The 13371-nt window shown below is 38.2% G+C and overlaps 1 protein-coding gene across 14 annotated transcripts in view; it reads right to left on the reverse strand.

The window, feature by feature from the left end:
- The window catches only part of LOC148408866 (RNA-binding protein Musashi homolog 2), a 274095-nt gene that overhangs the window by 248515 nt on the left and 12209 nt on the right, over window positions 1-13371 (reverse strand). For all 14 annotated transcript variants that reach the window (XM_088440594.1, XM_088440588.1, XM_088440589.1 and 11 more), the window contains one exon: window positions 9182-9223. In XM_088440594.1, the coding sequence (XP_088296720.1) occupies window positions 9182-9223 (42 nt within the window). The remainder of the gene's footprint in view (window positions 1-9181; window positions 9224-13371) is intronic.

Raw genomic sequence — 13371 nt, forward strand, 5'->3', positions numbered from 1 at the left:
AATGTGTCATAATTACTTCATTTCTGAATTTGCTGCAATTAAAACGAGTGCACTGAAGTCCTACAGTGCCGAGAGGATTTCTTTTTTTTCTTTTTTTTTTAACATTGTGCTTGGCATTTAGAACAAATGGCTATAGATTATAATTGGCACGGTTACACATTTGCTGGAGCTGATTTAAATCTGTTGTGAAGCGAACGTAGAATATTTGTTTGTCCAAGGTAAACACTGTTAATTCAGTGATTAAACATCACCTACCAGCCTTTTGTGCATATACCCATGTTGATTTTACAGCTAACGAATGCCACAGGCTAATGTCGTCTATTTTTAAGATTAAAATTAGAAATGTTATTGCTTTGCGTCAGTCTAATTTTCAATATGTAAAAAAGGCATTTTAGAGGATTTGAAAGCGAGCAAACCCCAAACATTGAATATTCTTTCATTTACTTTTGCTAATCTTGTACCACTCGTTTTCTTCAGTGACTTTTCCCACAGCTGCCAGATTGCGTCTAAATGGACATTTTTTCTGAGGTAAATTAAATGCAGGATCCCATCTCTGGGACACACAAATAGACAAATACAAACTATGGCGGGGCAACGTGAGAACATGACACAAATGTATACAGATGATAAAATATGATGTGGATGACATTGCCTGCGATGAAAAATTAATGGCATGAGCCAACATGTCAGCAGTAAAATGGTGAATGATGTGCGGTAGATAAAGGTCACAGATGAGGACCGCAACATTATGTCGGGAAACATCCAAGCTCTTTAGCATCCAGCGTTGATGCAGTAATACACTATTAAATCTCTTAAATCATATATCATTTTATCACGCATCGACATGTAACATATGTTTTGGGAAAAATATAAGAGATTTTTTTTTCTGCCCTTTTAGTGGAAACAAAATGCTGCATGCTGAGGAATTCCAGTGATGAGGGTGTCCTGAAATGCGAAGCAACATGCCACACAGTCTGTACGCTTCCATATCCTTCCCGCCTAGATTTGTTACATCTCAAACCTCTGCTGCTTATTACTAACAAGCCGATGCACATGCCTGTCATTGGGACAGTTTGGTAGCTATTAAACAATGCCTGACTGCACAGAGCTCTGTTGGAAGAGCACCACTTATGTTGCTCCCATTTCAGATATAAATTGTAGGAATAGGCAATGAGGACTGTTAAGTCCTCAACTTACATCAGGACATTGGATATTGTACAGAAAAGTCAAATTGAAAATAGAGTATTCAGATCATTTGAGTCAGTATGGTTTGCTAAAATGTGATCAGTAGGAACGGCAACTGTGTCAGACTGGCAGCATCAGTAATTGATCTCCATCGCGCCAACCGACATGGAGCACTTGCGCTCTCTGCTGGCTAGCAGCTAATTTTTGCTAAATGCAGCTATAATGATGCCCAAGCCAACACTAGCAACAGGTGCTGTATGTCAATGTCAGTGTTTGCGTAACACATTTGTTTGTTAGTGCCCTCAATTGTTGATTGAGCATGATTTAACAACAATGGTGTGGGGGATCCAGAGGAAACAGTTGCAGTAGAAAAACTAGTCAAGATGTCGCGACGCAACACACAACTTCAAAGTGAAAGCATACCAAAACTTTGCGTATATATATATTATTTGGAAAAGTAAAGTCTATTTTGATGTTTGCCGAATCAAGCCTTTTTTTTAGGGCCTTTAATTAGTGATAGAACATGAATTCGTAAGTACGGAGCTACAGTTGCAGTAGGAAGAATAGTCAAGCTGTTGCCTGGAACAACTTTTAAGTTAAAGGTGTCCTAAGGCATTTGTGTTTTCATATTATTTAATCAAATAAAATTTATTTTGATGTTGATGTTTACTGCCAGTTGGATCATTAAAAATTGCTGCTGCAATCGGCTTAACATTTTTTTCAAACGTGCATTGTAGTAAGCAGGTATTTGGGACCAAAAATATATTTATTTTGAGCATATTTTGAACCAGGATACGCATAGAAGGACTCTTTTTATTCCTGGTGAAATGTGTAAATATAGTGATTGCTAATTTATTTTAAGTATGTAAAGGCTACAAAAAGTCTACACACCCCCTTCAGGTTCAGGTTTTTATGATGAAAAATATCAAATCAAACAAAATGACTTTGTTTGTTTTTTTTTGTGCGTTATTGATGTCTAAAAGGCGCACAAGTCGACTGTAAAAGGGGAAGCAAAAGAAAAAGGGGGATAACTGTGCTGTAATGTTATATACTTTATGTCTTACATTAGTTGAAGGGAAATGTCATTGGTTCAATCAAACATTCTAATAAACAAAAAAAGAAGATGACCTGCTGTCCTAAAGCACACTAATAAAAGTCAGTTTAGAATTGCTCTGGCGAAGAGGACAAAGGTCAAAAACACTGTTATAGTTTGTGCTGATCAAAAGAAATGTGTAGTCACCTATAATCTACTAAAAAAACAAAAACAACGGATATTTTAGCAGTAAAAATGGTAAATACTGCAGAAAACTCATCTGTACATAACTGAGAACGAATTATGCGAAAAATTAGCTACTCGGGTTTTTGAAGAATCAATTTAACTTGTTTATCTAAATGCTGTTGTCTCGTGTGGTGACGTGACGTACAAAAAAGGCTTTTGAAAAGAGGTCCTTCAAGACCATGTCCTCTTGTGCGCTGCTCAGCCCTCGATCCTAGCTGGATCACTGTCCTCATTACTGTCAGTCAGCATCAGGTTTAGCAGTGCCAGGCTCCTGCACAGCCCTCTGTCCTTTCGGCCCTGCCAGCACTTGCCTGCCTGATTGCTGCCATTGGTAAGCTTTGTAAGAACCCCTCATTCCCCAAGAAAACCTAATTACTCCCCACCAGCAACCAAGGAGACCGGAGCAGAATGGAGGTTAGAGGAGGAGGAATCACATAAATGTGCACTCCACTTACAAGAAGAGACCCGGCGATTATTCATAAAGGAAACAGTAACTAGCGTTCACAATTTGCACGACGTATCTCTCAGTGGAGCTCTAAATGCTGGCGAAGAAAAGAACACAATACGTTACGAAAACACACAAAGAGAACATGCATGAATCAAGTGCTTTGACTACCGGTTAACTGGGTCACTCTGTTGGCAATTGTGTTTGACCAACAAACAGTCATTCATTTGTTTGCGCTTTGGCCCCTTTTTTCATCTGGAGCTGTTCCACTGTTGCAAATGAACGCAAAAGAGCTGACAGGTCAGGGACTTCAAGGCAACACTTCTGCACAGCAGCTCACAAGCAAGGAAAGTCCATCAGAACAGCGTAGCATAACACAGCATGGCAAAGCATAGGATAGCATAGCACAGCATAGCATACGTCGTTGTACCCTTCAAGCAAGTTAACCCGCAGGTCCTCACATTACAATTTTGAATTTGAAAAACCGTAGCAAGCCACATGAGTGGCTACTGTGCAGTGGCTCAAATTGGCAAGACTCAGATTTGATGGTCACAGGTGAACTGCTGTGGACAAAAATATGAAAAGTTTTTGATAAGAGAGGCTTGAGCCCTGTCAGAGGTGACTTTGCCACTAAACCCCCAAGTGCTGTTGCAAGCAACACTTGTGCAGAATTTAGGGACTGGACCATAAGTACTGTATTAGGTGAACTGTGTTGGGGCCATTCGCAGTGTACGTAGTGGGTCTCATGAACTGTAAAACAATAAATACCTTATTGAAATAACACAGATGTATGTGCATGTACATTTTTTTTTGTATCGTTTGGCTTACATTTTCTTCCAAAATTAAGTTGGTGAATATCGTCAGTTAGTAATTTTCTGGTTTCATAATTGTGTGAGATTTTCCCCGTAGTGAAAGAACAATCAAACATATTTACCTGTACATATGAATGGATTAAACGCTTTAAAAGCTTTTGCAAGTATGTTAAAACGTGATTCCAAACTTGTCAAATATACTTATAGGTTAAATGCTATGGGCTTCTAACTTGCCTTAGTGTTAGTTTAAAAACATATATTTTATCATTAGTGTAGCAGTAAGTAAACCATTTATGAGTAAGTATTATTGTATTATTTTGGCCATTTGGCAGTTTTCCCAATTTGACTTTTCAATATGGTATGTTGAATATTTAAAGGGCGGTACAGTGGGAGACTGCACCTCACGTGCAGTGGTCAAGGGTTCAATTCCAGCTCCGCTTGTGTGGAGGCTCTTGACTTTTTTTTTTTTTAATTCATTTAACAATATACCAATATGTTCTAAAGTTTGGCAAGTACGTTGTCCAAATGTATTTGCTACAAGCGGAATACATGTGGGGCAAATAAGAGTGTTTTATGGTCCTGAGGAGGGAGCTTGTTTTCCGTGAAAATCACACCCTTAGTTTCATCCTTCATTTCGCGCAAAGTATATGGACAATGGCTGTGCATCTGTTTGTGAGAGGGCCATGACAAACCACCGGCTTGTGTTTGGCATGTCTTTTCTCACTATGAACTGCCTCTTGGTAACAATAGAGTATGTAAAACCCATTTCAAATCCCATTTATCCTGAGCAATACAAGTAATGTCTATTCTGTTGGATGGCTCGGTTATTTGCGGCGCCGTGACGTATGCCTGAAATGGGAAGTCAAGTTTGAGAGAAGCACGGATCACATTTATTTTGTTTCTCCGGGTGTATATGTGCTGCGGGAATGCCTTGGAATATGCAAGGTCTAATTAAAAATATCCTGCTTCACATGACAAATATCTGGGAGGGCTCATTGTCAAGCTGAACAAAAGATACCGATATAGCACTCAGTTCTTCATTGAGGACTTTTGTCCTTGATTATTCTTTCAGACTCATGCAGCTGTGGAGAGTTGGAAGAGGGAAGCTGGTGCTTTTAATAAACTCCCCGAGACATTCAAAGGGCCTGGCAGCCACTGAGGTTTCATTTACCCAGCAGTGAGCTGTGTCATTTAAAATAAGGATCATTTTGAGATGAGGAATATCGTAATGCGAGATCTAGATCAAATAACAGAGCAAGGTGTACGACTGGATTTACAAGGCAGCGTAATCCGAAAAGAAGTGCCAAAGAGCGCAATAGACAGTCGCTGAGTAAGGTATTGAGAGATCAAGTAAGACAGGAATATTAAAGTGGCATATGAAATATACATGTGCCTTTGTGTGGAACAGAAACCCAGGGGATATATTTACTTCTCACGGCATTGTTATTATAGAATTTATTTAAATGTAAGACTTGGCTGAATCACAGTACACCGGATAGAGTTGTTTTTTTTTTCTTTCTTTAAATGTTAAAATCAATCATAAGCAAACTGTCCCAGGGAACGGAGTGAGGAGACTAGTCAATTTGCCAGTCATAGAAAATGTGTGCAAAATAGAGAGGAAATGAAATGGATAAAAAGGAGCTATGTGTGGAACGAAAATGGAGAACTAAGACATAGCTGCCAGCAATGCGGCTTTGACAGTCTGCCGTTAAAAGGGAAGCCACAGTCACAGGTGTCAGCCTGGAGTGAAATATAGGACAGCACTTTGACGTTATATCATTGAATTACCTCAATCAAAGTACAAGCATACTTAGCCTTTCTCCACGCTGACATTGAAAACATACAAGTTAAGTAACATGTGAAATTGGTGTTACAAATGTCAACTATTTAGGTGAGTGTTGTCACCGTTGATTCTATTAAGGTGACATGCATTTCCGATAGGATTGCGCAAGAAATAAAGTAATTTGATTCGTCGTTTTAAAAATTGAAGATTTGAAAATGAGCTAAATCGTGAAATTAAGAAAAGTGGCAGAATGCCGCATGAATGGTTTGCAAGACATGTTTACAATAGGTACCAACTACTTCATCGCGGCATATAACTCATTCACTGCCATCCCAATTAAAATGGATCTTTGACGTCTGTAGCAGTCATTGGCAGTGAACAAGTTCAATGTTTTTCAGCGAGATGACAGACTGAGTCAGTTATGTCCTGCAAATAATGCATTTTTATTTTTTTGAAGAATTTTCAGTGATGTATAGTGACAAGTAGAATGAACTCACTCACTGTTAACCCAGTAGAAATGCATTAATGATGTCTATAGATGTCGTTGGCAGTGAAAGAGTTAAAGGGATATTCTACTTTTTTAGCAATATTTAACAGTAAAAAGTTAGTACTTTGTCTATAATTAACTCTTTTAATATCGGACCTTTAGCTGAACGATTAAACATATTTTTTAAAATGTAAACAAATACGTGGGATTGAATGTTTGAACTCTTAAAATCATAGAATTACATTTTTGGGATTTGATGCGTTTGATAATTATTTTTTGGATAATTATCTTTCACATACGATAAATTATTTTAAAAACACATTTTTTCACTTGCTGATGACTGAAAACACATCACCAGCGGCGAAGGCTCAGATAATGACCAATCAATCATGGTTCAGTGAATAAAAACTGATATCGTACAGACTCGTCATCAATCACATGCTTGTGTCCTGGCTGTCTGCCAGAGGTGCATTCAGTCACTCTTTGTAGCGCTTCAAGCTAGCGCAATATAAATTTAAGCCGTCATGTGACGCAAAACACAAAAACCAGTTAAACTAGAGAAAAAAAAAATGATGACATCAATCTCGAGTCTGCGGTTTTGGCTTTATGGCGGTTGACCACCTCATATGTCAGTCATGTCACATTACAGCAGGGGCGCCAAAGTGAAGAGATTCAGCGCATGTCAGAGTCTAAGCAATAATCTGATTCACCGTGTTTAGAACGCAACCGTTGGCTCTTTGCAAAACAGATTCCGTATTAATATAATATGTAACTGAACGTTACATTCATAATGGAAATATATTGCATGTACTATTTAAAAAGTAGTAAGTGGTTACACAAGGGAAAGAACCAAAGGAAAAAAAATACAGAAATACAAAGGTTCACGTTGCATCGTTTCAACATCAATGTTCAGGAACTAAATTGAATCATAGTCCTCACAATTGGAATTAAATTGCATTGTGAGATCGTGAAAGGTTTCTCGCCTTAATAAAGATGCGCACTAGGATTCGGCCAAAAGTGAGTTTTGAATTCTACTGCGTGTCATACGCGTTGAATCGTCTCCGCTAGTCCCCCAACAGAAGCAGAAGTCTGATCACGCATTTTCAACAGAATTGTTTTGAGTATGGGCTAAAAGATAAGAATTTTTTAAACGATTAAACACTGACCTTTAAATGGAAAAAAGGGGGGGAGGGTGGCTCCAAGGAAGCATTTGAGACCTGAGAGGGTTCCCCACAAAGCATCAGGGAGCTGATGTCACAATCATATCAGCTTTTTCCATGAAGAAATGAGATTCACAATGGTTTAGATTTGCCCCACATTCACAACCCGAGTGCCTGTGTGCATGCATTGTGGCTGATTTGTCATTCATTAACATTTTCCTGCAGCTATGTCCTTAAAGCCTCCACTTCACTTCTGTTATCCTTCCGTTCTAAGTTAGATAGTTTTCAGTTGCTGCCAGAAAGCTTGCTCTCAGTGTGGAAGTGTCCATGTGTTTGGCCACAGGGAACAATGCCGTCTGATACAAGTTGTTTTTCCTGTGATACTGTCAAACACCTTCACTTGTTTACAGCCCAACGTCCTCTGTGTTCACCTTCACTTCCTGTCTGTTTCCAGCATTAGCCGACGTGCCGTACATAATGCAGCGTTTTACCCTACTGCACCATTCAGCAGTGAAAGGGTCAAAGTCAGGGTTACCGATGAGGTCGTTGTTATCCGTGAGAACATTAGTGCTGATTGGTCTCGTCACCATTTGATTCACGAAGCCTGTATTGCTTGTGCATCTGCCGGGTTGAGCTCCTTTAAACTCAAACGGGGTCAGTTGCAACCATAGCTCGGAGCAACCAAGCATGCAGGCACAGTGGGGAGACAAAATTAACTTAAATTCTTATTGAGAATATCGAGAATATGTGACAAACAAACATATATATATGCTGTATATATACACAGTAGATAGATAGATAGATAGATAGATAGATAGATAGATAGATAGATAGATAGATAGATAGATAGATAGATAGATAGATAGATAGATAGATAGATAGATAGATAGATAGATAGATAGATAGATAGATAGATAGATAGATAGATAGATAGAGATAGATAGATAGATAGATAGATACTTCACCATCGTAGTGTGTGCAAAAACATTTGCGACTCACCCAACCAGCATTCTGCCACTTGCGCAAAACTTCAATTTCACGACTGAGCTAATTTTGCAATTGTCGGTTTTCAAAATGACAAATAAATCCAAATATTTTGATTGAATGTCCACCCCAAACCCCAATAACACGTGAGTAAAACATCAACCTGATGCAGAATGAAGGAGAAAATCTGCGACATTTGTAACTGGATCATGAATCAAAAGTCCCCACAGTAGAGCATAAAAGTGTTCCACTACACTCTAGTGTAGTGTAGTGCAGCTTTCACATTAAATGCTAAGGGGAGGAAGTGTGAGGGGGCATGTCAACAAAGCCCTTGACTATGCTGCAGCACCATCTGCACACGTTACATATTTAATTGTCAATAGAGATGCTCAAGACCAGCAATCAAGAGAAAAGATAATACGCATTATGAACAACAGCCTCAGCGTGATTAGAGTTTTGTCTCCGCGCTAATGGTGACGTCTACATGCAGTCGCCCCTAACTGAAGATATTTCGAAATCACTTATGTCAATCTATCCCCTTTGACTCTGAATATTAAACAAAAGCACTGGCAGTCAACGTATTTGTCAGTGAAGAAGACAATTCTGCGCTCGTTTAATCTGCTTATGCCAGGCCATTCATGAAATCACAAATTCCACAAAAACGCTCCACCAACGCCGCACATATAACACAGCACATTGTCTGGATCCTCTTTTCTAAAGCTTTTTGTAACAACAAAGTTAAACAATGCTTGCACGTTAAGTCTCCCAATGCAAATAAATCAATTTCCCTGAAATGGTTTTATTTCTATACAATAGCGAGAGGGGGAGCATAAAAACGGTGACGATAAAGGGAAGAGATATTTTTAAATGTGCAGAGCAGAAACAATGTGCCAACAATGGAGCCAGACGAGGTATTTCTCTAAAGCAAACAGACAACCACTGCCTCTTTGAATCTGCTGTGTGGCCACAGAAAATTAGGTATGGTGCTGACACGAGACATAATCATTTTCTTCGAGGAGGCCCGGTGACCAATTTATTCTTCTTACCTTGGGCTGGGAGCGACGTGGAAAGGCAACCTTAGGATCAATCTGAGAAAGGGGGGAGAAAAAAAAAAAAGAAAAAGGAGGTCAAGATATTTTAAAAGAATTACATTGACTATTTCCAGTGCAATCAGTCACACGCCTGAATCCAGTGTACGGAACATGAAAAATTGGCATTTTAGAGCAACAAATTAATTATTCAGCAGATTCAAATGTGACTTTTTACTAACTAATCAAGGCATTTAAAGGTTCATAAATGCTGCATAATCAAACAAGCATTAAGACATGTGGCCGGCTTTTAAAAGGAGAAAACGTTATGTTCAAACTAAAGCCGCATTCAAAATCACAAATTAAGTGCACATGAAGGGCAAAACAACATGAAACACATTTTTTTTTTACACCGGTTTCATAAATAACTAAAATTTTTTCTTATTACCCCCATTTTGTCGGGACTGCTGAAGGTGAGGCTTAGTTAAAGTGGTAATGAACAGATTAATCAAAAATTGTTGAATAATATTTCCTTTGCTTAACTGATTGATTTATAAAAAACGTAAACATGTTTCAAGGTGTATGTTTGTTCTTCATTTTTATACAGTCACTGAAAACCTTTTCAGTTATTTGGTTGCGCATGAAAATTTGCAGCAAGCATTAAACAATAAGTGGGACTGCAGTTTAAATTTATTTGTCAAATGTGTTCATTAGAAACAATGAACATCAGTTCAAATACAACAGTTTCACTGAAACACAGTTCAAATTAGGGCTACAGCTATCAAGCAGTTTTATAGTTTGGATATACTACGGATAATTCAAATTAAATATGAAGTATTCAGCAAAAACAATTATAACCAAGGAAGACCAAATAACACATTATGAATCTCAAACCAGCCTATATGGAGCACGTAGGCACTGCTAGCTAGTGGCCAATTTACGCTAGTCCAAGCCACTGTAAAACACTGGGGCCATATGTCAATGTCAGCGGAATTATGTCGTTTATTAGCTCGCTGAATTGAATAATGAAAGTGATTTCAGAAAAATAAATGGAATTTCTCTTATTGGGAGTCAGGAGCAGCAGTTTCATCAAAATGATTAGTCAAGCTGTTACACTGCGACAAATTGCTGAGAACAATTTCAAAATAAAAGTGTACCAAGGCATTCATGTCCATATATATTTTGTCAAACCAAGGTTTATTTTGGATTTTTTTCAGTCCTATTTCAGATGTCAAATGACAAGCTGATTTGTAATGTTTGATAACTAAATAATGACCAAATCCTGTTTCAACACAAATGCAAATGAAGCAAACCTTTCAATTAACTTTTGAACAACAAAATGTTGAAGTCATTGATCCTGACAATTGAACAAATGACTCATTTCCTTTTAGATAGTCAGCGGTGGGCAAGTCAGTGAAATCCACATGACCTGCATAAACATTTGCATTTTAAGAATCATTAGCTGCATCATGTAGTCTTTTGTATAGATAATTTGCTGACCGAGTCTTGCTAATTAGAATCCACATCAACTCTCAATTGATGGAACTCCTTTGACATGTTCAAGGCATAAAGTACATTCATTTGAGTGGGCAATGAACCATCGGAAAAAAATTATATTCATTACTGCTGATCAGTGTCTAATAATGTCCGGACAAGAGATGGGTATAATATTGATTCACTGTCCATTAAAAACTTGGTTGATTGTGTGGAATGAAGTCACATTTTTAAGTCGTCCAGATAAATTGGGGGTCTGCAACAAGCAAGGGCACTGTTGATTCAGCCATGCTTTGATGCAAGTCCTATAAGCTGAGGATGTCCAAACCTTTTAGTTTGAAAGCTGCATACATTAAAATAGAAATTTGTAAGGACCGCGTTTGTTTGCTTTTTACATCAAACACAGTAAAAATCAATGAAACATGCAATTACTGTACACAATCAAAATAATGTAGTTATTTCAAAAACGTTATACGGAGCCTTTCTGTTGAAGAGGTACATTAGGATTTTTTTTTCAGACTTCTAATGAACTACATCATCAAACCTTGTTTTTGTGTAAAGAGCACCACAGGCCATGTAAAATTGTACTTTTAGCATATGCTGTGAACCACAAAATGTGGATGCCAGGCCACAAATAGCCCCTGGGCCATGGTTTGAACATCTATAGTCTTTATTATCCAACCGAATATACATACATATTTGTTGAACAATAAAACAACAAACAGGGATGAGGAACAAATCAGTGTGTGAAAAAATAATCGATTAAACGAATGGCGATTTCCAATAATTGATCAAGGAAATGAATTTTAGTCAAATGCCCATCCTAATGTGTACAATAATTTATTCTGAACCTGCCAGTTTGGTAACATAGAATATGTTGCAGCAAAATAAATAAATAAAAACAAATATGGAGGTCAGTCACAACAGCAATGGTTTGACTAGCCATAGTCATTATGGTAGAGAGTCACTGTTCCTCAGGCCAGAAATCACTGATTGAATATGACACGGAGAAAATGAGAATCCCAGGCCGGTGACGCCTCCAAATAACAAGCAGGATGCATCAGATGAGCATGTTTGCCCGTCTTCTGCTTGTTATGTTATTAGCTTAATTTTCCCCATTAATTTCACTGGTATGAAGGTATGTCACACTAGGAGGTGTGTGTGTGCGTGGGTGTGTTGGGGGTGTCATCAACCTTGCATTTATAATAAATCACACAGCAATGTTATCCAAAATGAATGTCAATGATTTTTTCCAAGATACGTTCAATGTCTTTCAATTTTCACCGCTGCTTATTATTTGGAACGATATACAGTTACGGAAGCAAATTCCTACTGTTCATAAAAGTTATTCCTCTGGTGCAGATGGATCCATTTAAGAAACGCATACCCCGCTGGGGAAACAGTAGAAACAAAATGAAGGCAAGAAGCATCTGCACAGCTCAATTAAGCCAACGAGACAGACTCCGTTTTAATGCGTTTGAAGGGAAACCATGATGCGCTTTGTCATTGCCATCATGTCTGCCAGTCTCAGTTATTACTGTTATCTCTCCAAATCGGGTCAAAATGAGAAATGAATTCAATAATACCTTAGTATGGAAACCCTGCTAGTAATGAATTTCATTTAAAGATTTGTTTTAGCACTTAGCCTTGGGCTTAACCAATTGAAACTCAATTACCATGTCTGCCTTGTTTGCGCCAAGACAACATGTCATGCTTGGAATACCAAATTCCGGCGCTTTATGACTTACTGTATCTTCCTCTGAAGTCTTGTATTTCGATGTTTATTGTTCCTTTGATTCATACTATTCTCTGAATCTTATTTATATGACTGTCTAAGACAAGCTCCTCTAAAGCGATGGTAAAAACCATGTAAAGAGAGAAGGGTAAAACCTCATCATTTCTACACGAAGTGTGCAAGAACAACCGTGTTAAGAATGTACCCATGATGGTATTTGAGCCATGTGGACAAATTAGCCGAGAAGAACCGACGTTCCAATTCTTTGGAGAAATACTGCAGCAGTACCTTTTTAGGTCACAACTTATGATGAATGACTCCTTTGAGGAATGTGAAATCAAGGGCAGGTGAGGTGTAGCGATCGTTTCCCGTGTTTTTACATACTCATGCATATGTAGTTTTGTGGTTCAAAACTGTCAGGCCCCCAAGGCCTTCAAGTAAAAAAAAAAATACGCACTGCCCTTTTGCACCGGATAACCACAGTGCCACAAATTACGTCGTCTCCATTTCACCTGGAGCATCTTCATGATCATTTACATATTGGTAATTTACTAATATTTTGGCCCATTGACTTTTTGTGGTTTGGGAGAAAAATGGCAAGATCAAGCTGCATAATAAATGTCGAGGAGGTTAAGCCTCTTTTTCCCCACCATTAAAAATACATTGTGAAAATAAGCAGAAATGAAAATGTGTAGAAAAGGGGAGATAAGAACCACATTGTCCTTGAATAACAACAAATAATTGAAGGTGGTTGTTAAAAACATAACTGTTTTAGGCTAGGCGGGGAAAGTCCACTTTAACAGCTCACACGTAAACTAACCAGTAAGCAGATAGTTAAAAGCCCCTCCTGAAATAGAAGGAACAATACGCTGCGAATGGGAATGTGCTTCCACCTTGGAACATTAAGTTTTATTGGTTACAGGATTATCTGCGCAACTGCGGGCAAGTAACGCTATTAAGAAGCTTAACACACGGCATT

This window comes from Hippichthys cyanospilos, chromosome 18 (assembly GCF_059441005.1).
Source record: "Hippichthys cyanospilos isolate Australia breed blue-spotted pipefish chromosome 18, RoL_Hcya_1.0, whole genome shotgun sequence".
Lineage (NCBI taxonomy): Eukaryota > Metazoa > Chordata > Actinopteri > Syngnathiformes > Syngnathidae > Hippichthys > Hippichthys cyanospilos.